Source organism: Vipera ursinii, assembly GCF_947247035.1.
Source record: "Vipera ursinii genome assembly, chromosome: 5".
NCBI lineage: Eukaryota > Metazoa > Chordata > Lepidosauria > Squamata > Viperidae > Vipera > Vipera ursinii.
Genome location: NC_139518.1, coordinates 16,604,036 through 16,631,501, shown reverse-complemented (window position 1 = coordinate 16,631,501; position 27,466 = coordinate 16,604,036). Strand labels below are relative to the sequence as shown.

The 27,466-nt window shown below is 39.6% G+C and overlaps 1 protein-coding gene across 5 annotated transcripts; it reads left to right on the top strand.

The window, feature by feature from the left end:
* The first annotated feature begins 646 nt into the window (after positions 1–646).
* SKIL (SKI like proto-oncogene) lies at positions 647–23,225 on the top strand. 5 transcript variants are annotated; one of them, XM_083363158.1, is made up of 8 exons: positions 647–671; positions 5,496–6,601; positions 15,256–15,353; positions 17,857–17,962; positions 18,038–18,104; positions 18,205–18,443; positions 20,385–20,609; positions 21,718–23,225. In XM_083363158.1, the coding sequence occupies exons 1-8, from the start codon at positions 665–667 to the stop codon at positions 21,871–21,873; spliced, it is 2,004 nt and encodes a 667-aa protein (XP_083219284.1). In that variant the 5' UTR covers positions 647–664; the 3' UTR covers positions 21,874–23,225. The 5 variants fall into 5 exon arrangements, with proteins under 5 accessions (XP_083219284.1, XP_083219280.1, XP_083219281.1 ...); XM_083363157.1 differs by lacking the exon at positions 647–671 and adding exons at positions 2,011–2,072; positions 4,694–4,843 and having other exon boundaries at positions 17,857–18,104; XM_083363156.1 differs by lacking the exon at positions 647–671 and adding exons at positions 2,052–2,072; positions 4,775–4,843 and having other exon boundaries at positions 17,857–18,104.
* Positions 23,226–27,466: the final 4,241 nt, after the last annotated feature.

Here is a 27,466-nt window from a genome sequence, read left to right as displayed (position 1 = left end):
TGCAGTAATACGGAAGTGGCTGCCACATAATACTTTTTTTCCCCCCATCTCCCTGGCAGCCTGGGATTTCCTGGTGGTCTCCTCTCCCGCGCACTGGCGCGAGCAGACCCGGCTCAGGTTTTCGAGGTCAACCAAGGTCGGCTCGGGATCCTACCAGGTCGGGGCGGGAGAGTCGCCGGGAAATCACGTGGCCCCAGGCACGGCACCTTAACGGGGTTGGGGGAAATCTAATGACACCTCCACCCACCCACTCACCCACCCACCCCAGGTGGCGGTCTGGCCCACGCGTGGAAGGAGCCGAGCGGCGTTGAAAACGGCGCAGCAGACGGGGGTTCCCTCGCTCGCCCCCAAGGCCGGGAGGAGGAGGAGGAGGAGGGAAAAAAAAAGCAGGATGACGTCTCTTCGCAGACACACACGCGCGCCGCAGCGCAGCGCCGGCGCCGGCTGGCCCAGACAGGGGCGGGGCTTGGCGAGACGCGCGAGCCGGGCGGATTCCTGCCCGTGCGCCTCAGCCGCCGCCGCCGCCGCCGCCGACGTCACGGTGGCTTCCCACCCTCTTCCTCCTCCTCCTCTGTCTCCGCAGTGAGGTCACGGGTGGGCGGTACGTCGGCGGCGGCAGCCGCTTCCCTTCCACTCTTTGGGAAGAACCGGGGCGCCCGCTGGGATGTGCGGTAAGGAGAGGACGTTTCCCTGGGGGGGGGGGGGGAAGGGAGTCTGTGGAAAAAAAAAAGAGCGAGCGGAGGGGGAGCGAGGGTGGGGGGGGTGTGGTTACGCTGAAGTAATGGAACGGCGGGGAGGGGGGAGAGGTGAGGACAACCCCCCGCGCCCCGGGAGGGGGCTTACAGTGGGGGGGAGGGGGTTACAGTGGGGGGAGGGGGCTTACAGTGGGGGGAGGGGGGTTACAGTGGGGGGAGGGGGTTACAGTGGGGGGAGGGGGGTTACAGTGGGGGGGAGGGGGGTTACAGTGGGGGGAGGGGGTTACAGTGGGGGGAGGGGGGTTACAGTGGGGGGAGGGGGTTACAGTGGGGGGAGGGGGGTTACAGTGGGGGGAGGGGGGTTACAGTGGGGGAGGGGGCTTACAGTGGGGGAGGGGGCTTACAGTGGGGAGGGGGCTTACAGTGGGGGGAGGGGACTTACAGGGGGGGAGGGGACTTACAGGGGGGAGGGGGGCTTACAGTGGGGGAGGGGGCTTACAGTGGGGGGGGGAGGGGGCTTACAGTGGGGGAGGGGGGCTTACAGTGGGGGGGAGGGGGCTTACAGGGGGGAGGGGGCTTACAGTGGGGGGAGGGGCTTACAGGGGGGGAGGGGGCTTACAGGGGGGGAGGGGACTTACAGTGGGGGCAAGGGACTTACAGTGGGGGGGAGGGGGCTTACAGTGGGGAGGGGGCTTACAGTGGGGGGAGGGGGCTTACAGTGGGCGGGGCGACGCACATTCAGGACTCGTCCTCTCTCTCCCCCCCCCCGCCCCCCCCCCCCCCCCCCCCCCCACCCACACACACACCTGACCCTAAGCCCCGACGCCGGTGCTGCCCGGATCGGGGTGGCGGGAGGAGAAGGAAGATGGGAGTTGTAATCCAGCCGCTCGGCGGGGACAGGGGCTGGGAGTTAGGGAAGGCTGCCTAGATCGCCCGGGGGGCTGGGAGGCAGGGACAGAGGGAGGGTCCGGGAGTGGGTTTGGGGCCGCCGCCGTGGGCTGGGAAGCAGGGCTGCGGGGAGGAATAGAGCTTCCTAGGGGCGGGGGGGGCAGGAGCGGCGGGGAAGGGGCCTCCCCGGGCCCTCATCCTGGGGTGGGGGGGTGGGGGGAGTGGGAGACAGGGCCAGGAGCTGAAGGAGCAGCTTCCAGGCTCCCAGCCCCGCGCGGCGGCGTCGCCCTCCCCGCCTCCGCTGCTAGACTTCACCTTCCTCACCCCCGCGGGGGAGGAGCGTCTGGAGCAGCAGACGAGCCAGCCCGTCTGGCTGAAGAAAGGGGAAGGAGGAGGAGGAGGAGGAGGAGGAGAGTTGAAGGCAGGGCAAGGAGGGGGGGAAATTCCGCCCGCCAAAGCAGCAGCAGCAGCAGCAGCCTCCAGCCCGGGGTACAAAAAAAACAAAAAACGGGGCGGGGGGGGGGAGGAGGAGAAGAGGCGGCTTTCTGGAGGAAAGATCCGGGTTGGTGGGGGGGACGAGGAACCTTCGTAGCTTCAGCAAGTGATATTTGCGGGGGGGGAGGAGGAGCAAATTCGGGACCCGAAGGAAAGTGGGGTCAGGGACAAAAGAGGAGGTCCCTCGCTTTTCTCAGGGGGGGGCGAGCAGCTTATTTATTTGGAGAGGGGGGCTTATGAGATGAGCGACGGCCATCCCCCCCAAACACCACCCCCACCCCCCACCCGGGAAGCCCGCAGGGGAGGGGGTTGCGTTTCCCAGCTCCAGGTAATCTTTATTCAGGTGAACGTATCTGCTGGGGGAAGTTTGGCGTGTCTGTCTGCCGGGTGCAAGGATATTCCCAGGCAGAGAATATGGTGGTTGGTTTTTTTTGTGGTTTTTTTTTTTTTTTGCAGTGGATTGGGCCCAACTTTTGTTCTTTGGGCAAGGGCAGACAGCAGACCTTAGAGCCCCTCAGCCGATCCAGTGGTGGTTGCGATCTGCGGACTGGTGGCTAAGTCAGCCTTCAGGAAAGCTTTGCCTGCCATTTTCTAACTCTTGTTTCTTTGAAAATAGCTGCTGTCAGAGGATAGGCTCGCTTTAACTGCCACGCCGCCGCCCGCCTGCCCGAGACTTCAGATAGCTTTCTTAAGGACACCGGCATTGTGTGAAAGGACAAGAAGAGGTTGTGCAAAATAAGCCATGAATTATTAGAATGCCTAGCTTGAGAAAGATTTTGTGTGAGGTTGCTGCAACGTGGGAACTTCATGTGGCAATTAATAAAAGGAGCTTTTTTATATATAATTCTGAAGGCTTCACTGCTTTTATGGGAAAATAATGCGGGTTTTTTCATTGAGTGAGGAGGAGAATGTGGCTAGTAAGTAGGAAGCTTGGATGATTCCGTTTAGGAGTGAATATATTATTGCAGCATGTATTTGAAATTTAGACAAAGTATGTTGAATGTACATACACAGTCATAGGAGATGATTTACATTTTTTTTTACATTAGTTCACGAGAGAGAGTGATCCTCTAGAGCTGAGGAGATAGGTTTTGAGAAATATGCTGAATAATAGAAAACGGGAAGAATATTGGCTGTTCATGTTTTGTAATACAATCTGCATTGTTTAAACCTCATTATGTTTGAGTTGCTTTATGTAAAACAATAGTGACAGGGTTTGTTTTTGTTTTTGCACAACAACTGGTATACAACAGAAGTTTCCATAATAGGAGGCTCATCTAACTTTAGTTTTACATTGATTGGAAAAGGCCAAAGTTGCTCTAAATATAGAATGTAATTTTAGTATTTGACTGTAGTTTTAGTGTTTTTAAAATATACTTACGATTTTAGTGTTTTGAATTTTTTTATTCTAATGTTTTCTGGTAGAATGTGCAGTATAGAAATACATTTTAAGCATGAGTATGGTTGGAGTGTTGCCACCATCATTAATCTTAAAAGACTGAGGTCTCCTCCAGATCCATGGAAAACATTACTTACTTAGGAAGAATTTGTGTGTAGACAACAAACAATTTATTTTCTAATTGTATGTGTTAATGTCAAAGGCAAGATATGTAGCTCAGGATTAAACTGGAGTCTCTGGTGCTCTCTAAACTCAGAATGAATTCCAAATGAAAATGGGGAAACAGGAGTAGGCTTCTAGTCAGAGGAAGTCTACAGCCTTGAAGCAAAATTAATGATTTAGAGAGGAAAGAAGATATTTTTTAAAAGAAAATTGAGGAAATGTGGCACCATGTACGTGTTTATGATGAGTTCTGAAATCATGCACTAGTAATTGAGGGCTTTGTGAAAGTGTAAAATTTCTTGTTGGGGAAGGAGAAAATTTGGTAGAAGCTTTCCTTGTGTTCTCCTTTCTTTCAAAATAGGTGTAGGCTTCATTATTCTGTTGTTATCATTATGTTAGTATTTGTGTCTAGCCGTAGAGGGAAAGTTTCCCTCTAAAAACGGGGAAAGAAGGTCAGGATATAATGTAATCAAGTTGCCTGAATTGTATTTTAAATGACACATTTACAAGAACTGAAAATCACTGGAGTTTATGGATGCAACTGTCCTTTTTCAGCATGCACAGATGAATAAATGTAATAGGAAGTATGAGAGTAGAATGGAGAAACCCCCCACCCACCCTCCAGGGGAGAAAATAGCAGCTTGGGGAGAGGATTATCATGTACAGGGGAGCGGGGAATCTAAAACACATTTTGCTTTTTGCTGCTACTCTATTTTTATGGCTGATTTGTGCTTTACAAATATTTTGCAAGATTGATCATGGATCTTTCTTGCAAGAGAAATTGTTTGTATTCTAAGAGGATAAAGGTTTTGTATTAGTCTGTTAATTAAATAGTTTCAAAGACATACCTAGAATCTTTATCTTTTAATCCAGAATCTTAAAGTATAAATTATATTCGTTCCTGAACAGTTGCTATGTAAGTATTTCACGTGCTTTAATCTCTGGGCCCAATATAGTAATATCTCCATTTAGGATGTGTCCTATTGTATTTGGAGCTTTTTGATTTTAACCTATTCCTAGCTGTAAATTTCCTATTTTTATTCCCTCTGTTAAGATTCTCCTAATGGATGAATATATGTGAAATAGTAGCTCTAGAAATTATGCTGATGCCTTAAACTTACTTGTCTTGATTCAGTATTGTGGTTGGAACATTGGAATTCAGAATGGCCTTTATTTCTGTATAGATATACTGCCACCTCGTCAGGTACATATAGATAGTGTTGAAACCGGGACTCTGGGATCAGATTTCTTTTGGCTTTCTTTTAGAACAGGGGTGTCAAACTGCCAGCCCGCAGGCCAGTTGCATCATACGGAGGCCATGCTCCAGCTGCAGCAATGCAAAAAAAGTCACTATAGGTTGCGTCACGTCACGTGACGTGTGTTTGACACCCGTATTTTAGAAGAACAAGTGTCAAAGTGTTGCTTCTGATACTGGGAATATTAGAATTCTTCTGCATAAAGCTATATCCAACTAATCTCTCAGTCTAGTTTGAAATTGGCATGCTTTGGATGTGAGAATAGGTGCATTTGTGTGATTCAGGTTCAAATGGAAGGAAATATGATCCTTTATTTCTATAAAAATAGAAAATTTCAAAAGTAGTTTTTCTATTAAATTACAGTTTTATGTTGGGTTATTGGATAATTTTAAAACAAAATGGTCTAAAGCCAACTATTTTGGTATGATATTGAGTTATACATTTTATATTGTCATTTTGAAAGAATCCTTTATTAAATGTCAGAAATTTTATGTAATTCATTATATTTACCTCAAAATAAAAAACCATATTAGTTTTGCAACTAGGTTAACTGGAAACTGAGATGTGAAATAGTTATCTTTGTTCAAATTTCAAATTTAGCTATGGAAGCTCCAAAGAAAAATTTCATCTTGGGACATCAATCAAAAGGGACTGTTGCACAGGAAGATGGTAGCCCTCCATCAAAAAAAGTTATGACAGAAATCCATGTAAAAGATAAAATACACACAATGGTAGTAAATAAGTTGCCAGTAATTAAGAAGGAACATTTGGATGAATGTGAAGAAAGTCTTATGCACGACAGAGGAGAAGAAGACGTTAAACCAAATATTGCTGCAGCATCAGAGCCTTTGAACTTAAATCCTGGTTTGAAACATACATTGGCACAATTCCATTTAAGCAGTCAGAGTTCACTTGGTGGACCAGCAGCATTTTCTGCTCGCCATTCACAAGAAAATATGTCATCTGTTTTTGTACCTCTTCCATCACCTCAGATTCTTCCTGGCCCATTGCTTGTCCCATCAGATAGTTCTACAGAGTTGACTCAGACTTTACTGGAAGGGGAGTCTATATCTTGTTTTAAAGTTGGAGGAGAAAAGAGACTTTGTTTGCCTCAAGTTTTGAATTCTGTCCTCAGAGACTATTCTCTACAACAAATTAACACAGTGTGTGATGAACTTTACATCTATTGTTCTAGATGCAGTTCTGATCAGCTTCACATTTTAAAAGTTTTGGGCATTCTGCCCTTTAATGCTCCTTCTTGTGGACTTATCACTTTGACCGATGCTCAAAGATTATGCAATGCATTGTTGCGCCCTCGTACTTTTCCTCAAAATGGCAGCCTGCTTCATACTAAAAGTTCACTGCCCCAACTAAAGGAGACTGGAAGTGCCTTTGAAGTAGAACATGAATGCTTGGGCAAGTGTCAAGGTTTGTTTGCTCCACAGTTTTATCTTCAGCCAGATTCCCCATGTATCCAGTGTTCAGAATGCTATGGTATGTTTTCACCCCAAACCTTTGTGATGCATTCCCATCGATCTCCAGACAAGAGGACTTGTCACTGGGGCTTTGAGTCAGCAAAGTGGCACTGTTACCTTCACATTAACCAAAAATATTTAGGAACATCTGAAGAAAGAAATGTGAAGCAACTCTTAGAACAAATGAAAGAAAAATTTAGCACGAAGAGTCAAAAAATACCCCAGTCTAAGGTAAGTCTGTTTATAAAATATAATATTTGAATAGATTGGTTGTAAAGATTGCTTTTACATGCATTAAGTGTATACTTTATAGAGTTGTTTCTTTATAGTTTTGAAAAAATGTGAGCACAAAATACTGTACTGGAATAGTTATTTCTGATGTATGTCTACAACAAGGCATAGAATTTTGTTGTAAAATGTCAAGTGATTTTGCTTCATGTATAAAACCTGAATGCCTAAAATAATCACAAATTGTGCACTGATAAAAATAAAGATGGAGCTCAGTTTGGATGTGCAGGAGTATGTGAAAAAAGGACACACAGGAGTGTTACTCTAAAAAAAAAATACTCAGGAGATTTTCAAATACTGTACTTACTTAAAGCCATGGCTAAATGGTATCCGACATGGAAGAATACCATTGATTAGATAGGTTCCATCAAGTCTGGTTTGAGTTCTGATAATTGCATAGTTAGATAATAACCATTTTGATCTGTCTGCAGTAGTATGACATAGCTGTTTTTGGCCAATCCTGTAATCATCTTGAGTTTGTCTTACCTACTTTTTTAGTTCTTTTGTACTCCATCATCCATCTGCAGGATTAGAGTGAGTTTTTGCTGATTGACACTGCCTTAAAGGAGCAATGAATTTGATCCAGGATTGGCTAATTTATTTTTCTTGTGATCCATGTTGTTATTAATAAGCATCTCCAGAGCCATAATTCAGAGGAACCTTATCTTGTTCGGTTTCAATTCCCAGCTTTCACAGCTGTACATTATTACTGGAGAGACCATTGCTTTCACTATAGTGATACCAGAAAGACCAGTGCTTTTACTATAATGGTTTTGTTGTAGAAATATACTTATTCTTCAAAATCTTGTTTATGCTTGTAATTGTGTCCCTCCCTACAACTGATTCCTTCTGTATTTCGGTCCGGTTCTATAAATTATTGATCCTCTCTCCCTAATTCAGCCCCCCTCCCTTATTTCTTGGTTGTCAATTGTAAGTTCACTAATTTAATTTAATTTAATTTAATTTAATTTAATTTAATTTAATTTAATAATATTTATATACTGCCCTTCTCCCTGAGGACTCAGGGCGGTTCACAGGGCAGAATAAAATACTAAATACAAACGTTAAAACAAGATTAAATAATTGCCCATATTAAAACAGTTGGAATAAAATTCTAAAACACCAAGTTAAAATTAAAGCACAAAATTAAAAAACCCCACCAATCCCCATCAGGCTAGGCCGGCTTGAACAAACAGAAACGTCTTGAGATCGCGACGAAAGGAGCGAAGATCGGGCGCCATCCGGAGCTCTACCGGTAGCTGGTTCCACAGCTCCGGAGCGCCCACAGAGAAGGATCTCCCCCTGGGGGCCACCAATCGACATTCTCTGATCGGTGGCACCCTGAGGAGGCCCTCTCTGTGGGAACGCACAGGGCGCAGGGAGCTTGATGCCGGCAGCAGATGTTCCCTAAGGTACTCCGGCCCCATGCCATGAAGGGCTTTAAACACTGTTACCAGTACCTTGAATCTCACCCGGAAGACAACTGGCAACCAATGCAGCTCACGGAGCAGCGGTGTAACGTGGGAGTATCGGGAGACTCCCAACACAACTCTCGCGGCTGCATTCTGTACCAGTTGGAGCTTCCGGGTGGTCCTCAAGGGCAGCCCCATGTAGAGAGCGTTGCAGTAGTCCAGACGAGAGGACACGAGCGCATGAGTGACCGTGCACAAATCATCCCGGCTAAGATAGGGCCACAACTGGCGCACCAGGCGAACCTGGGCGAAGGCCCCCCTAGTCACAGCTCCTATATGGTCTTCCAAGGTGAGCCGTGAATCTAGGAGGACTCCCAAGTTGCGAGCCCTATCTTCGGGGGGTAATAGTTCACCCCCCATAGCCAGAGGTGGAACATCCGAATAAACCCGGGATGAAGGTATGCAAAGCCACTCAGTCTTGTCGGGGTTGAGCCGGAGTCTGTTCCTCCCCATCCAGACCCGAACTGCCTCCAGGCACCGGGACATCACGTTGAGGGCATCACTGGGGTGGTTTGGGGTCGAAAGGAAAAGTTGGGTATCATCAGCGTACTGATGATACCCAACTCCAAAGCCACGAATGATCTCACCCAGCGGTTTCATGTAGATGTTGAACAGGAGAGGCGAGAGGACCGACCCCTGAGGAACTCCACAAATGAGAGACCTCACGGTCGACCTCTGTCCCCCTGCCAACACCGACTGCGAACGTCCCTGGAGATAGGAGGAGAACCACTGTAAAACTGTGCCTCCCACTCCCAATCCCCTGAGACGCCGCAGCAAGATACCATGGTCGATGGTATCGAAAGCCGCCGAGAGGTCTAATAGGACTAGAACAGAGGAATATCCCCTGTCCCGAGCCCTCCAGAGATCATTCACCAGTCGATGGTAAAGTGGCCCGAAAACGGCCCGGGAACAACTAAGCACGCTGGTTAACATTACCTTTTAATATTTAACATTAACCCGAGCTTCCACTTTCTGGTTTACTTACATAATGAGCTTTTCCAACATTAAGCTACAAAGTGGTGATTTCTGCGTATGTTTTGACCTCACGTTTTGAGCCTGTAATTTCTTCCAACCCTGCCATTCTTATAATATATTCACTGAAGACATTTAATAGACTTGCAGCTAATGTCCGTCCTTGACTCTGCTTTCCTTTTCTGAAATATTTCTTAATTCTCGTTCTTTTGTTATTTTCATGTATAGTTTTATATGCTTTAATTGAGATATCTGGTCCAAACTTCAGGTTTCTCCATTTCTTCTATACTGCATTCCATCCATCCATCCATTAGTAGCAGTATGTATTTTCTTGAAGTTGCATTTAGTATCTTTTGCAATTTCTCATAGAATTTTTCAGTGTCTTCCACCACTGCAGTTACAAGTTCAAATATTGTGTAACATTGATATTCACTAATTCACTAATATTCACTGTTTCCATGTTTTGTACGTCTGACATCATGAATATCATATAATTTATCTGGATTAAAGTGGCTCATTCAATCTTATCTAAATTCCACTTATTTGTAAGTCATCCAATTAGCATGGTTTATTTCACTTTGACAGTTTCAGTTTTCCTTGCTTTCATATTCCATGTGCCAATTATGTGCACTTTGAGAAACTCTTCTGCCGATACTGGCACATTCTTTTCAGCTTTGACTTGTCCATTTTATCTTCAGACCTAATTGTGAAAACAGAGTATTCTCTCCTAGTAATTTGAGAACTTGAAATTCAGACCTTGGGATTTCTCATCTCACATTCAAACTTGTCTAAATTGTTGAGCTGTATACATATGACTTTCTTTGCAATAATACAGAAGTAGTTTGCCGTTTAAAATACAAATATATGTTTTATAGTTGCTAGGTCTTATTCAGCATAAACAAATAAACAGGCCTTGATAGCCTCCACTTTAGTGTTACTAAGTGTCTTAAAGCTTAGCTTGTAGACCATCTAACTAAAATATACAACCTGTCACTACATTCTACTATGGAGAAGTAGCTTGAAATGCACAGGGAAATGTGAGATAAATATCTATTTAATGTAGAATTTGTTAGAAAAAAGGGACAATTAATTACCATGAACCTTGGTTAGAATGCAGTATTGCAGCCTAATTCTGCTAACTGCCAGCAGTTCGATTCTCACTGGCTCCAGTTTGACTCAGCCTTCCATCCTTTCAAGGTCGGTAAAATGAGCACCCAGGTTGTTGGGGGCAATATGCTGATTCTGTAAACCGCTTAGAGAGGGCTGTAAAGCACTGTGAAGTGATATATACGTCTAAGGGCTATTACTGTCAGGGGTCCAGGAGACCACGAGTTCTAATTTGGGCTTAGGCACACAGCTGGCTGAGTGACCTTGCACTAGTCTTTCCCTCTGAGCCCTAGGAAGGAGACGGTGCAAATTACTTCTGAAATCTTGCCAAGAAAACTACAAGGGCTTGTTCAGGCAGTCGCAAGAGTCAGCAGTGACTCCAAGGAACCCCCTCTGCCCAATCTTCCCAAATCCTCCCCCCCCCATTATTAGTACTGCTAAAGCCTATATTCTGGGCAGCAGTTAACATATTTTTTGCATAACAAAAAACAAAACAACAGGATTGATCCTGACCCAAATCACAATAAGCTGTCACGGATTCTTTAAAATGGTAGGGGCATTAGGTCTTTCATGAAGAGCATCTGTTTGGTCAGAATCATATAGAATGCACAAATTCTACATGTACATGTACAAATCAAGCTATTATTCAACAAGCATGTTTGTAAACCTCGCCATTTTATATTCCTGTTCCCTGAACAATTCAAAAACTTTCTGGCATGTGCCAAAGATATGTTGTAGAAAAATCATCTTATGTTTTTTTCATAGGCAGGAAGGAAACTGAAAATTCATAGCTGGAAAATGCCCAGATCGTGCCTCAGTTTTTTCACTTAGAACAAGGGTGTCAAACTGCTGGCCCGCGGGCCAGACGCGTCACAAAGAAACCACACCCACCCCATTGCCGGCAATGGGGGAAAAGTTCCAATACGTCGCGCGGCGTCACGTGACGTCGTGAGTTTGACATGTCTGACTTAGAACATTAAGGTTTTTGAGGAGGAAAATTTGCTCCAGAGAGGATTCCATTTTCAGTAACATTGATTTCTCAGATATAGAATCAAATTCATTCCAGGAAAAGAAGGCCTAGTTTGCTTCTTGCTTGCCTGCACATTGGAATGTTAAAGTAAAAGTAAAATAACTAAAGCAGAGAGAAGTAGAGTTCACTTAAGGCTATCCAGGATATGCTGACTGGTAATAATATGTTTTAAATTAGTCTTGTACAGATCAGTTATTAAAAGATTATTTGATTAGCTGTATGTAAATAGGATACAGCTCAGCATATGGAAGCTGAAACTACATTTGTAAGCTTAACATGATTTATATACTCATTAATGATGTAGCCAATTTACTTGTTTGCATTCAGTTGCAGTACTATAGTTGCCTAAATTACATTTCATAATAGTGTTGCAGTCTTATAGATATATGATCTCTATGTGTTATCAAACTATTGTGTGTGTGTATGTGTGTATGTGTGTGTGTGTGTACACACACACACACACACACACACATATATATATGTGTGTGTGTGTGTGTGTGTGTGTGTGTGTGTGTGTGTAGATCTACAAAATCTACGAAAACATATATATATATATACATACATACATACATACATACATACATACATATGAACTGTTTGGAGCTTTCATAATACAGATTCAAGAAATGATTTTTAGGGAAAAACATTTTAATAAAACCAAGAAATGAGATATTGATTCAGTGATTTAATATTTAATATAATATTATTAAATATTACTAGAGTCTATGGTTTCTTTTGTTTTGAATTTCTTCTTCTGATTTTTTCCTGTCTTGCAGAATGAATATACATACCGGTACATACATACATACATACATACATACATACATACATACAAACAAATATGTAAATATATAAATATTTTGGGGGGCCCATGTTTCTCCTCTCAAATTGTGGAAGGGATGATCTCTAGTTTTGATTTGAATTCCTTCTTAGGCTCATTATAAGACAGTTGCTTGTGTACATTAAAAATACAGATTGTCCTTGCTTAATGACCATTATGTGGCCCTTCAAACTTATGGTGCTAAACAAGGATTTATGACTGGTCCTCTAAATTGTAGTGGGCTTTTGGCAATTGGATCACATTTAGGATGGCTGCATCATTCCTCAATCATGTGATCACCACTTCTCCTGCACTAGCATCACAGTGCCCACCTATGGACCCCCATTGCACTCATGCACCCCCCATTGCACCCACTTCCCTGCTGCACTTATGACACAAGGCCCATCCTGCCTCCCTACACTCCATAGCTAGTGCCAGTTGACTGTTCTGCTTCCAAGTCACCTAAGGAAAAGCTTGTGATTGGGACTTGTAACTTCTTGCTGCTTCCCCATTGGCTTTGTTAGAATTTGGTAGGAAGTCGCAAGTCTCAGTCAAGTGAGGTCTCATTTAATAAGCCACAGTCCTTTTCTGGCAACAGAGACTGCTAGGATTGGTATCACTATGTGACACAGTCATGTGATGCTACACTTTACAACTGCACCGCTTAGCCAGGGAAATTCTGGTTCCTATTACTGTAGTTAAATGAGAACTACATGGAGGGAATTGAGGCCACAGTGAGTAGAGCCATTGTATAAAACTTACACATTCACTCATGGTCTAAGGCAGACATGTCAAACTCGCGATGTCACATGGCGTCGTGCAACGTATCAGAGCATTTTCTCCATTGCCGGCAATGGGGTGGGCACGGTTTTGGGATGACGCATCCGGCCTACAGTTTGACACCCCTGGTCTAAGGCAAGACATACATTTCAGCCATAATTTCAAACACATTTTTTAGTTGATTTACTTAGCCTCCTTTGTAAAACAAATGTGATCAACATTTAAAGTAATTGTATATGTTTTTCCTTTTAGTCTAACTGCAGAACTGTGGCTCTTGCCCCCCCAAATTAAAGTGGATTTAGAAATAGAATGCAAAATATGCAAGGTTTTTTAAAAGTAAAAACCTTCAATTGTTCCTATTATGTATGCACTAACAGAAAGTGCAGAAACACTTTGCTGTTTCAGCAGTGCTTCTAACACTTCTGATTTGTGAACAGCAAAGTAACAAGTGTTAAAATGCAGAGTACAGGGGAATCTTCACATTTTGAACAGAAGAGGAAAAACTAACTGGGTTATGATGTGGGCAGGGATACCCTTCTACTAGTATGAAGTAGTCCTAATTCTGAAGAATTGTTGAAAAAGCATGAATGGAAGAATCACAGCCATTCAAAAATAAAATACATTATTTTAAATTATATAATATTCTATTCATGGGAATATTTTATTCATGTGCAAAAAAGCTTCTTTGGGCCCAAATAAAAGTATTCACCTAATTATAACTCTTAAAATCAAAGTCTAGTTATCATAGTAATTAACTTTATTGTCAGCCATTCTGATTATTACTTTTAATTTTATTTACTACTTTTAATCTGTTGCAAAGTGAAATTTGGTAATGATAATAAATAGAAACAGAACCTGCAAATAGAAATAGACGACTGTGGCAAAAGAAAGAAAAGATAGTACTGATAGTAATAGGCATCTTGAGTGCCCCATTTAACATGATCAACATTGACAAAATCACCACCAGTCAATTGCAAAAGGCAGCTTTGCTCAGAACACCTTACATCCAGATACATACCTTTAAGACCATCAATAATCCAGATTCCTTGGGAAGGACTCGATAGGTGGAGAAAGGGCCAAATGTAGCCTGAACATTTGACTGACCATGCGACAAACCGAAATAATAATATTTACCTCTCCCAGGTACTTGGGAAGGATTCGATAGATAGATAAAAATGCCAAATCCAGTCCAACAACAACAACAACAACAACAACAACAACAATAATAATAATAATAATAATAATAATAATAATAATAATAATAATAATAATAATAATATGATGATGATGATGATGATGATGATGAACAGGGATACAAAATGAAACCGATTTGTTCTTGTACTATGCCCACTGGCCTTCAAATGTTTATCTGGTTGTCTTAGGTGGCAGAAATTGTAATAGCATAATGACATAAAGTTAAGCAACTTTATGGCTTGAGAGAAAGGTGGAACAAATCTGTATTCTCTTAACAGGTTTGCTAGGTTTTTGTGGTGGTCCTACGAAAACTTACTTTCCCTCCTTCAGTTTGAAAATGTAGATGTATTGCTTTTAAGTAGATGCATAAAAATAAAAACTATAAGACTACAAGAAAACACTGATTAAAAAAAATCTTTTTGAAAAGATAAGGCTATATGAATTAATGAATGAATTAATGAATGTGTAAGAGTTCCTGGATCTATTAAATATCTATTTATTTATTTAAAATAGCTGCCTGTCTTACAACAAACTCAACAATATAAAAACCATATTAAAACTATAAAAACTGAATGAATGAAAAGCAAAAGCTGGTAGCAAGTCAGGTTTCCCATATGGAGTCAATCTTGCTTAATATTAGATTGGTCACCTAGGGCAGGGGTAGGCAACCTTGGCCCTTTTATGACTCATGGACTTCAACTCCGAGAAATCCTGAGCCAGCCAAGGTTGCCTACCCCTGACCTAGGGAGTGTGCTTGTATTGCTTCATGTTGGTTTTGAATTCTTGCTTTTTCACTTCTTCCATGTAAACTTTGATAGGCATGAATAGATTTGTGTACACAGTGTACTTTATTCATGCTTACAATTTTCTTAGATGTTGAGTGAATTGCCTGACAAAGTCAGTTTCATTTCTTAAAATAGGCAATATTAAATCAAATTAATATTAATCGACCATTTTATTGAACAATAATTAATTGATATTAATTATCAAAATACTGCACAATATTTCTTTTGACTGAAAGGGAAACATAGAGCATTAGCTGTCTTACAATATGAAAGCTGCTTATGATTTTATTTACAGTATAGTTGAGTAGGGAAAATGGAAATGATGCTGATTTATATTTGTGATCTATTTTTTTTATATAACAAAATTGATAAAAATTGCAATTTGCTTTAAAACTAGAATGGTATATAACAAATGTAAATATTTTCTCCCTCATTAGGCAGATTCCCATTATAATGTAGAATTTCAGCAGTGGTATCCGGTTATAAAGCAAGAAACGGATTCTACAGATCAGCCACATTCATTTATACATCCCAGGTAAAATTCTTCCGTTAATAAAAATGATCAGATAATCTTATTTTAATTATTTCATAAGCCAGCTATAAATACAATTGCATGGCTTACATAATTTAAATGGATATTTTACATAATTTAATTACACTTTCTGGGTTTGTATGGAGAATATGCTATGTCTTTTACATACTGTTGGATCTACATAAAAAAATCTAGAGCAAAGCATTGTTAGATGTAGCTTTTGCACAGGAGATTCTCTTCTTAATTCCATTCTTTGAAATAACTGTTACCAGTATCTTTGCTAAGAACTTATTTCCACTTCAAAACCTTTAAACTTTCCCCTGGAGACTTTTAGTGTTTCCCATTCTCTGATGCTGCTTAACGCTTGGGACCTCTACTTTATTAGCATCATAAGGACCACGTTGTTTTATTCCAGATATAAAATATGGTGAATCCTGGAATTTCCATATGTATATATAGTGTCCTCAGGGGGTCTAATCAGCTGATCTTTGAAGTTCTGCACTTAATCTGATTTACATCTCTGTGAATCAAAGCTAAGTACCTCCCATTTGTTCTGGAAATTAACTGCATAAGACATTGAATCCCAATTTGCTCCATTTTTGGGACCTCCTCTATGATAGAACTTACATTATTAGTATGAAATGGGTGTCAGTGTTATATCATCAAAACTTTGTGAGTAGGAAACAGAGTCTTCAAGTACCTTGGGATAATTTATGTGACAAATCTACTAGCAGCTTATTAATAATAGCTTTGTAGTAGTTGTTTTTCATTCTAGTTATTGTTGCATTGAAAAAGAATAGCAAGTTCAGCCCATGTTCAAAAGTTGTTTTAAAAATAAAACAAAAATGCTGGTTACTTTCGAAGTGCTCTAGAACTCTATGCTGACTCAGGAATTCTGGGAGTTGAAGTCCATGAGTCATAAAAGAGCCGAGGTTGCCTACCCCTGCTCTAGGCCTTTAAAATTTTGAGTATCGTACATTTTAAAAACCTTTTGTGCTTTTACATATTTATTTACAGGCTGCTTATAGGCTGATTCAATCTGCCTGCTCTGAGTGGCAAACAATTCCTAGTGTTATGTAATTGGGATTAAAATCATATAGACAGTTGAACAAACAATAGCTAGCAATGTTCCTATGGAAGTGAAGATTGTAAATAAAACAATTAAGAAACTGGGAGTCAATTGCAGCAATCCTTGTTTTGGTGAAGCAACCAGGTTTTCACTAGTTTCCTAAAAGACCAGAAGAAATCACAGATTGGGGGAGGTGGGGGGGGGGCTATCCCAGAGAGGAGAAGTGGCAACTGAAAAGATATGCTTGTTTGGTTCTTGAGGGTGACATTCTGTAATTGAGGGGACATGGAGCAAATCCACCCTACCGGATCATATTTGGTGGATAGATACTGCAGGGTAAAGCCAGTCCTGCAGATATTCTGGCCTCAAAGCACAAAGGACTTTCAAAGTTCAACCAGCACCTTGAATTGCTCACCAAAGCCAACTACAGTAGCAACCAGGGCAGATCTCAGTTATGTGGATGACCTGAGAGTGCTCTTGCTACCCGGGTCCCTGCATTCTGAACCCAGCTACTGCTTTTGAATGCTCTTCAAAGATAGGCACGTGTGTATGGAGCATATTGCAATACTTCAGTCAAGACATACAGTAATTAAGGCATGAGTCATTGTGAGCAATGCCTGCCATTCCAGGAAAGGTTGCAGTTGGTGTGTGACATGGAGCTTTGCAAAAGTCCTTTTGGCCACAGTTGCCACCCGCTCTTTGATCTGCCCAGAATCTTTTGAGTGGGCTGGCATAAAGGTAAAGGTAAAGGTTCCCCCGCACATGCGTGCTAGTGGTTTCCAACTCTAGGGGCCAGTGCTCATCTCCGTTTCAAAGCCGAAGAGCCAGCGCTTGTCCAAGGACGTCTCCGTGGTCATGTGGCCGGCATGACTAGACGCCAAAGGCGCACGGAACACTGTTACCTTCCCACCGTAGTGGTCCCTATTTTTCTACTTGCATTTTTACGTGCTTTCGAACTGCTAGGTTGGCAGAAGCTGGGATGAGTAACAGGTGCTCACTCTGTTACGCGGCACTCGGGATTCGACCCACCAAACTGCCAACCTTCTGATCGACAAGCTCAGCGTCCTAACCCACTGAGCCACCGCATATATAGTTATAAAACATATATAGTTATAAAACAAATACATTAAAGTGCATAAGGGGACTAATAAAATCAGGAGTGTTAAGATACCTTTGAAAATTAAAATGGACTTTCATTTTCGCCAATAGATTTTTGAATATACTGATGGCAATATATTTTCTTTTACTTTGTAATTGATTTGATGGTTCCTATGCTACACAAAATAATGATTATCTACAACTGCCGTGTAGCAGGCTGGGGATTAAAGAGTTGATTTTTGTTTGTTTGTTTCCATGGTTTTCTATTTTGTGCTTGATTTGGTATACTTTAACTTATATATATATATTCTAATAATTTTTCAATTTTGTTGTTTCCAGCTATTTCTTTTACATGTGTGATAAAGTGGTTGCTCCCAATGTATCTCTTAGTACTTCAATGCCACAGTGTAAAGAAACCACGAAAACTGTTGAAAAAATATCAGAGGTATATAAATCATTTCCGGGGACGTCCCTGAAACAGCAAAATGCAGGCAAACACAAAAAAAGTGTCTTTTATCAGGACATCGCTCTCGAAGGACAAGAGAAGTTTGACTTAAAGCCCAGATCTGGAATATGTGCCAGTATAGGTGAGTAAAAAAATGACACTGTTTCGTAATGATAACATTAACGAAATTGTTTTTGTAGAAAATCAACAAGCGTTGCTTTCCTGACTTTTTGATTCTGTAGAGCAATCCATCCCCATTAAGCCTGCAAACAGAAGGAAAACAGAGCAGGTCAGTTCCAGGGAGACTACAGAAGATGAGATGGAAATAAATAGTGATGCCCAATCCTCATCTCAGGCTCTTACCGATGGTATTGGATCTGATGATGATAAAGGGAAAATGATGGAAGAAGTAATGAAAACGTATATTAAACAACAAGAAAGGCTCCATACAATTCTGCAAAAGAAGCAGCATCTTCAAATGGTATGAGGTGAACTCGATTTTATTTTTGTCTGCCACCCAAACGGTGTCTTCCCTTTTTTTTGTATTAGTTCCCATATTAAGATGAAAGTTTATAATTATGAATCATACCATGACAGGGTTAAAAAAAACCCCAAACTTTAACCTCTGTTTCATTTAATATTTACTTGTATTAAAAGCTGACTTTCATCCAAGAATGCAAACCTGAAAGTTGGACTTCAGCTATTATCAAACGTAACTTTGATAATACGTTGTCCCTCTGCTTAATGTCCCAAAGGTGCTTTTTCAAGAGGAAACGGGACTTTTTTTTTTGAAGACATTTCGCTTCTCATCCAAGAAGCTCCTTCAGCTCTGACTGGATGGTGGGGAATAGAAAGTTTTATATTCCTTGCAGACAGCTGGTCATTTCCATTCTTTTAGAGAGTTGTTGAAGCCACTTGGAGGTTTGTCTGTATCTTCGGGGTCACCTGAGTAATGCAGATGGGTGTGGAGCCTTCTTGGAACTGCTGAAAGGACTGTGTTGTGGAGCTATGTTTTTTATAAGATGTCTGCCCTGTGTCCCTTTGCTGTTGAACAGATACGCAGTCTGTGTTGTCTCCATTTCAAACTGAAGCGCAAATGGTTCCTGTAGTCTGCAGTTTTTCTGTAAATCATTCATACTCTCACACCAGTGAAAGGACACCGGGCAGAAAACATCCTGCAGAAAACACAGCTCCACAACACAGTCCTTTCCGCAGTTCCAAGAAGTCTCCAAACCCATTTGCACTATTCAGGTAACCCTGAGGACACAGACAAACCTCCAAGTGGCCTCAACGACTCTTTAAAAGAATGCAAATGACCAACTTGTCTTCAGGGAATATAAATTCTTCTATTCCCTACCATCCAGTCAGAGCTGAAGAAGCTGCTTGGATGAGAAGTGAAACTTCTTCAAAGAAAAAGCACCTTTGGGACAACCATGACCTGGATGACTGAGAATCTCCGTAGTAGATCTCTGCTTAATGTTTTGCTGCAGTAGGCTGGCCCATTTCAGCCATTCTCTTTGCATTGGTGGAACTTTCCCACTCTGGAGTGCATGCAGAGAAGCCCCTTTTAATATCTGGGTCAAAAATGGGGTGCTGCTCTCATGTAGTGCTTTGAAGAGGAATGCCCCTTTGATTCTGTGCTTTGCTTAGAGACAGTGCTTTGATTAAAACTTTGTTGAATCACACACACACAAACACACACACACACACACATACACACACATACCCTCTTTGAAGATTGAAATTCCTAATAACATCTTGTATTACATTGGCATCTGTTATGTGTCCACTGGATAATGAGCATGGTTAAACTGTGTTCCCTAAGGTTACTATGATGAAAATTGCTCAGCACTCGTGTCTGAAAAAAGGGTGTCCAGAAAGTCAGGACTATTAGAAGATAGCTAGTAGAAATAAAATTAGGGCAGTTTCAGATTGTTGTAAGCTTACATTTGTGATTAGCATTTTAATTGGAACATGGGGAAAAATTCTTTATAGTATAATATTTAAAGGCAGAGGGAAAAATTTCTCAACATTTCATATGGTTTTTTTACTTTAAAAAACTGTATCTGAAATATTTTCCCCCAAATATCTGAGAAGATATTAATGGAGAATGTTGAAGTAGAAATACTGGTGCCTAATTGATGTTCATATTTGTCTGTGTGTGTCTAATGTGTGTGTGTGTGTGTGTGTGTGTGTATTGATAGAGTATATATAGTAAGTGTACATACACATATAAGTACATGCTTAACAACTACCGCGAGTTACATTTCTGAGAGAAGAAATCTTAAAAGGACAAGATGCATATCCATATTAAGTCCTATTTCAAGTGAAATAGAGCCTGAGGGCTATGAAATTTGAAACATAATTTTTTTTTTGTAATTCTGTGTTTTGAAAACTATATATAATTGTCATTTCTTCATAGGAAGTTGAAATGTTAAGTAGTTCCAAAGCCATGAAGGAGTTGACAGAAGAGCAACAAAATTTACAAAAAGAACTTGAATCTTTGCAGACTGAGCATGCTCAAAGAATGCAAGAGTTTTATGTTGAGCAGAGAGATTTAGAGAAGAAGCTAGAGCAGGTAATAAAGCAAAAATGTACCTGTGATTCCAGCTTGGAAAAGGACAAAGAAGCAGAATACGCAGCCCAGGTGAGCAGCAAAATTGAGTTTCATTTGGGACTGGACTATGTTTCTTTGATACAAGTACCCCTCAGCTTAGGATCACAGTTGGGATCAAAATTTCCATTATAAGTCATTGTGGTCATAAATTGAATCTGGCACAATCTTATGTTAGTTTTGACAGCAGCAAGTTAGATCACCACAGTCATTAAATGCATCATCTCATCATTAAGCAAATTCAGCTTCCTCAATGGGTGATTTTTGCCAGTAATTGACAAAAAAGGTTGCTAAGCACATTGATTTGTGCTTAGATTGTAAGCCGCCCTGAGTCTTCGGAGAAGGGCGGGATATAAATGGGTTTTTTTAAAAAAATCATCACAATCATGTGACTACAAAATGCTGCAACTAGTTGTAAATATGAGCTGGTTGCCAAGCACCTGAATTGTGATCACATGACTGTGAGGGTAATGCAACAGTCATAAATGTGAGTACACGTAAGTAATTTTTCCTGAGGCTGTTATAACTTTAAACCATCGTTAAACAGTCATAAACCAAGAGTTACATGTAATGCTGGATTGCTGGTAAAAATATGAAATATACACTCTTGCTAGTTCTGCCCCTCAGATGCCCGAATAGCTGCTAACACATTGGAGCTCCATGCATTCAAGTCTGCAGCATATGGATTGCAGCTTTATTTATCTTTAAAAACAGTTTCATTTAACCCTAAAATATGCCTTACTTTTCTCATGCCTACACTATTTGATTTTTCCTACATTGTTTACTAACTCAGATTGCTATTTCAGTTCTATCCAAATATTTGGGTGTGGTTTTAATGGATGAATGTTTTTTCTGGCAATTTAGTAACATCTACTTGAAAGAAGTAAGAATATTTTCACTAAAAATGTTGCAATAGCAAAGTGGAAAGAGAACGTATAGGAAGTATTTTAAATTTGTATTGTTTTTTTTTTTATGTATTTGCACATATTTAGTGTTCCAGTTTGGTATTTCTTTATGGTATGATTACTGACAGATGCTTCCTTTTGGAACAGCATGAAATGTTTGCATATTTACCAGGATTAAGAAACAAGTGAATGATATAGCAGCTGTTTTAACTTGTCTTTACTTTTCAAACTTGCAGTTAGCAGAGCTGAGGCAGAGACTGGATCATGCAGAGGCTGATAGACAGGAGCTCCAAGATGAACTGAGGCAGGAACGAGAAGCGAGACGGAAGTTAGAGAAGATGATCAAAGAATTAAAACTTCAGATTCAGAAATCTTCAAAAAATGGAAAATGAAAATGAAATACCATCCAGAGTGCATCTGCATTTTCTCAGCAAGGCTAAAAAAAAATTGCCTGCCAAGGAGAGGTCAAGCCATGGAAAAGTGAAGGTATTGGGCACAATTATGGAAAACTTTTCCTGTGCATCCCACATCAGTAGCAGAGGTGTTTGGAAACTCACAATCATTTCTATGGTGATCTGCACAAGAAAAGTTCTCAGTAGATTATGTCCAACATGTGCGTAGAAATCTACAATGATATGTATATTTATACAGCTTCCAGACTGACCAAATCTGTATTTGTGCTGCTTCTTTTATAGTTATGAGCAACATTGAAATTTTATTTTACAATGGTCGGTGTGTATCTGTTTATTTTACAAAGTGTCTTGAGGACTCTCACTGAATGCAACATCCTTGATTCAAAATACACAGTACCTTTTTTGCATGCAATTCAAGAATCAAACTGAAAAAATATATAGTTTTATATTTGCTTTGCTCCAATATTTCATTTGATGATGCTGTATCAAAAGAGAAACTGTTAATTGGAAATCACTAAACAGTGAAAACTTCTTTAAATGCAGATTTTCATGTTGAACTTTTACACTAAATGTTAATTATTAATGGTTAAATACCAGTTTTTAGTACTATGCTGAGTGCTGTTTTGAAAAGGGGTTGCTGAAACATTTTATTTATTCACTCTAGTGGGTTAGGGTAACAATTCGATAGTAAATAATTTCATATTTAATATTGTTCTTTGAGCATTTCTAAACCCCAATAGGGCTTTATAATGTCAGTCTTATTTTGTGGAGAAGCATTTTTAATTATCACGTTACTTCGGTAGCAATAGCATTCCCACATATGATCTTTGAGTGCATGAAAATAGGTGATCTTGTCATTTTAAAAAGTGTTACAAAGCCAGTAGGGAACAAATGGTGTCAGATATTGGGAAAGTTTGGTTATTCTTTTTTTTTAAAAAAGCACCAAGTTAAACCATTAACATTTTTCAAAAATAACGCTGTTACTAAAACTTTATTTCTTTGAAAATACTAAATCTTTTTAGTATTTGACATTGGTGTGGGAAAATGTCTGGTGCTAAATCATAAGCCGTTCATTCCAGAATTTATATAATTGGAAGTCAGAAAGATAAATGACTGAAAGAATTTCATGACGTGATTTTTTCCCCTAAAAATGTTGATTAATAAAAAGTTTCATCGCACAAAGACTAAATAAACAATGCTGCACAGAAAAGGAAATGCAGTGCTTGACTGTACAGAAGGAAAGAAATAATATGGTTTTATATTGTATATAGATTGACAAAGTTTTAATTGCTCAGAATGTCTTGTATTAAATATTTGCCAATTGTTGGCTATGCCTCCCTATTCAGATCATTGTACATACATAGCAACGTTACCTTTTATTCACAAAAGTATTAACTTACTTTTATCATAGATTTGTGTGACTGATGGTACAAGAACGCTTGTGGGAAAGTGTTCTGCAAAATTTATGGAAATGTGCCTTTGCAGCAGTAATTAGGCCGCAGATTTGTATATCCGATGGCCGTCTACATTCCTTTCCCTTCAGCTGGAAACCTGTAATGTAGATAGATATACAACGTATTTATGGGAAAGGATTAAACATATTTATGTATAAGGATTATTTCACATATACTTCCATACAGGTAGTCCTTGACTTACAACAGTTCACTTAGTGACCATTTGAAGTTTACAACGGCGCTGGAAAAAAAAGTGACTTATGACGTTTTACTTAGGTCATAATCAATGCAGCATCCCCATGGTCAGGTGATCAAAATTCAGATACTTGGCAACTGACTCATATTTATGATGGTTGCAGTGTGCCAACACTGTGCTGCAACGCTGCAACCTGATCACCTTCTGCAACCTTCCGACAAGCAAAGTCAGTAGGGAAGCCAAGATTCACTTGTCAACTGTGTTACTAATTTTAACAACTGCAGTGATTCACTTAACAACTGTTGCAAGAAAGGTGATAAAAAAACGGCCAAATTTACTGAACTGTTTTGCTTAGCAATAGAAATTTTGGGTTCAATTGTGGTCGTAAGTCAAGCACTACCTGTATACATCAGTTTAAATTGATAAGGGCAGATCATTCCATAAGATATATAATCAATAGGGAAACTGGGCTAAAAGAAGGGGTTTTTTTAAATAAATGCCTGCAGTACTAAAACGCTAAAAAAACTCAGCTTTTTCACAGCCGTATAAAGAATTTTACTTGTAGGTGAAATATTGTCATCTTTGCAGCAGCACCTATAATAATCTGATTTCGTGGTCAATTCTGGTGGGTCAGTGGTTTATGCAGGCAGAGAAGAACCTTCCAAGTATCCTAGGCCCAATCTAGGACTAAAAGTCAGAATCAATTCTATGAATTTCACTGCAAATTAATTGGAACCCAATAAAAATGCTGCAGAATCATGTAAAGCCATAATGTGGTCACTTAATGTCGGCTTAGCATGTTGTGCAATCTTAAGCACTAAAACCCATGGCAGTGTGTTAGGAAAATTACAATAGATTTTGTGTGTGTAAGACAATTCAGCTATTTCAGTTGAAGCTGGCTGAAATGTTCGTCAGAGGCAACTCCTGTAAAGCACGTAATTTAATCATTTGCTGTTGGGTGGACTTTAACCTCAAAAGAATGTGCCTAACCACAACTGAAGTTCAAAGAGTACATCAAAAGTGCATGTAAACTTGCATTCCTTACATTGGATTAGTGTGGACTCTTTGAAACAGGTGAATTCAACATTTCCTGAGTCATTCAGTCTTCCAAAAATAAGGTATTATAGCTTATTCAGAAAGGTAACAGAACTAATCCGTTATTTCAGTAAAATCCCTATAAAACTTTTCTCAGTTAGTTATGCTGTCCTTTGAAATGGTGGGAGGCAGGAAGGGAACTGACCATGTGGAAAGTACTGTTTTGCTGTTTCGTTATATTTTGATGCTGTAAGCTCCCCATTAAATACCAACAACATGGCAATCCTGATGGTCTGCAAGTAATCCAAGATGATGGTCTGCAAGTAATCCGTAAGCATGTGGCTATGGAACTGACCAATTATATAAGGGTAAGAGCACTCAAAAAGGTCACTTCATCAGTTTACATAATTGGCTGTACACCTTAAAAGAAATGTTGCCTACAATGGTAATAGATCAACAAGCATAGTCATAATCAGACTTCCTAGGTGTGTAATATCTAGTGACTACAATTCATTCCAAAATCAGATGCGTAAAGTGTCGAGCTGTAGTCATTGGATATTGGAAATCTTGATATAGTAGCCTGCTAAGGTGATTATTGCAGTATTTTGTCATATGTTGACAAAACTGGTAGGATGATTATTACAGTATTCTATCATAAATTGAAGGCCAGTTTGAGTATCATAAGTCACTACTTATGCATGTTGTTTCATCTTAAAATATATACTCATGTATAAATACATGAAATGGTACTTTTTATTGTTCACCAGTAATAGTACTGATTTCAGTGGTTGGTAGTTAATAATTATCTAGATGGTTGAAGGTTCGTGAAGACAAATATGTTTGACCAGAGCATGAAAGAAAATGTATAAGTAGTTAACATTCAAGCAGTATCTTCCTCATACTCAATATCAGAATAATGCAAACACAACTAGTTCATTGTTCGCCACTATTGCAAACAACTAGTTCATTTAATAGAGTAGATCATGTTTTTACTTTTGAACAGGGATACCTTTTTGAATGTGGATGCAAGAGAAGGTTCACTCTTGCATATGGAGAAATATATTTTTAGAATGTATTTTAGGATCTCAGCAATAGCTACAGTGTTGTCTCTGTGTATGCACAGTGCAACAATGAAGCTGCAAAAGTAAGTATATTAAATGTTTTTGTAGTCCCAACAAATACTGGAGCTGAGCTAGTGAGGGCAATTCTAACTTTATTTTAGAAAAATAGTTTTACGGTTATAGTAAGGGGTAGTGGTGAAAGAAAGTGAATAGATTTTAGATTATTATGTTTAAAAATACATAAGACCAAATCTCCACATTCATAATTAAAATCATAAGTATAATTTCTCTGCACAATAATTTCAGCTTCTTTGCATAAGTTTTTTCTGCAGAAGTTAAATAGCCTGTACATAAAATTGTGCCATAAATGTCCATAGTAAAAGTTAGTTTTATAATAAACTACATATGTCATAGAGCAAGTAATTTCTTATGTTGATCTCTTGGCACAATGTGCTTGATGAATAATTGATTCCATTATCTATACAGTTTGATTTGATATAAGGCTGCTCATTTTAAGGGAACAAATAATCCTGTCTGTTTGAATTTATTTTAATGTGCTTATAACATTAATTATTAAGTCACATATACATTGATGCTTATTTCTGTTTTATTCCTTTCATGCTTTTCTCAAAGGCTGCTTTAATTCTTAATTAAGGACTAACAGCAAGGCTGCCAAAAGGTCTTTAAAAAGAAAAAAAATCAACATTCTTGCTTTTTTTTTAAAGAGACGTTTTACCAGGAAGAATTTTAGCTCAGTAATGTGCAGCAGTGGTGGTACTGATATGAAATTAAGTTTTGTACAATAATATAATGTACCTCGATCCTTAAAGAAATCAGAAATATGTCCAAATTTCTTAAGACACAGTCTCAGCCATAAATAACATTTCAGAATATAAAATAGGCACATAAGTATCACAATATAAAAATATATGAGTATTAAGAATGGTGATGCAAGTTTGAAGTCTAGATTTCTGGGAACTGACTTCAGTGTGATTCACAAGTGGCTTGCCATTTCTATTATTAAGGATACTTTTTCAACTTCCAGTCTAACCTTCATAGAAATTTCATTATTTCCGAAGGGTGTGTCAATTAAACCAAAAATAATGAAAGGTTTTGTGGTATCTTAAAGACACAAATTACAGCATATGCTTTAATGATGAGTCAAATTCATGTCTAGGCTAAAGTATTCACAAAACCTGAAAGCTAGAATTTGTATATCTTTAAGATCTCCAAAGAATCTAGTTAATTTTATAAAAAAATCTTTTTAGTAATAGTGTTATTAAAAATAACAATTACAGTGATAAACTAAAACTAAAATGATAAACTAAAAAATAAAAATAGGTACAGAGAAAAGGAAGAATATAGAAAATCGTGTGTGTGTGTGTGTGTGTGTGTGTGTATTAGTCTTCCCTCTTCATTACAAGTATAAGCAATTTTAATAACTTATACCTCTTAAAATACAGCAAATGATCTCTTCTTCCCATATCCATCTTTTATTTATGACAAATCCTTAAAGTCATCATTTCAGTCCTGATCAGCAAAAGTCTATTAAGGGTTTCTAGAGATAGACAGTTTGTCTATTTAACCGTGATAAATAAACCAACTTTATATTCATTTCTTTTACTTTTGACAGTCTTGGTCTTTAGTCTCTTCAAATGTCCTAAAATTTAGGTGTTTTTTTTCCCTTTGTCTCCTCACAAATTTTTCAAAGCCTTAACAAGACACTTTTGTAAATCCAATATAGGAAGATTATGGTTTGTTATTTGTAGATCCCTTTCAATTATTAAGACATCAACCAATTTCCTTGGTATATCTGGTGTAACCTT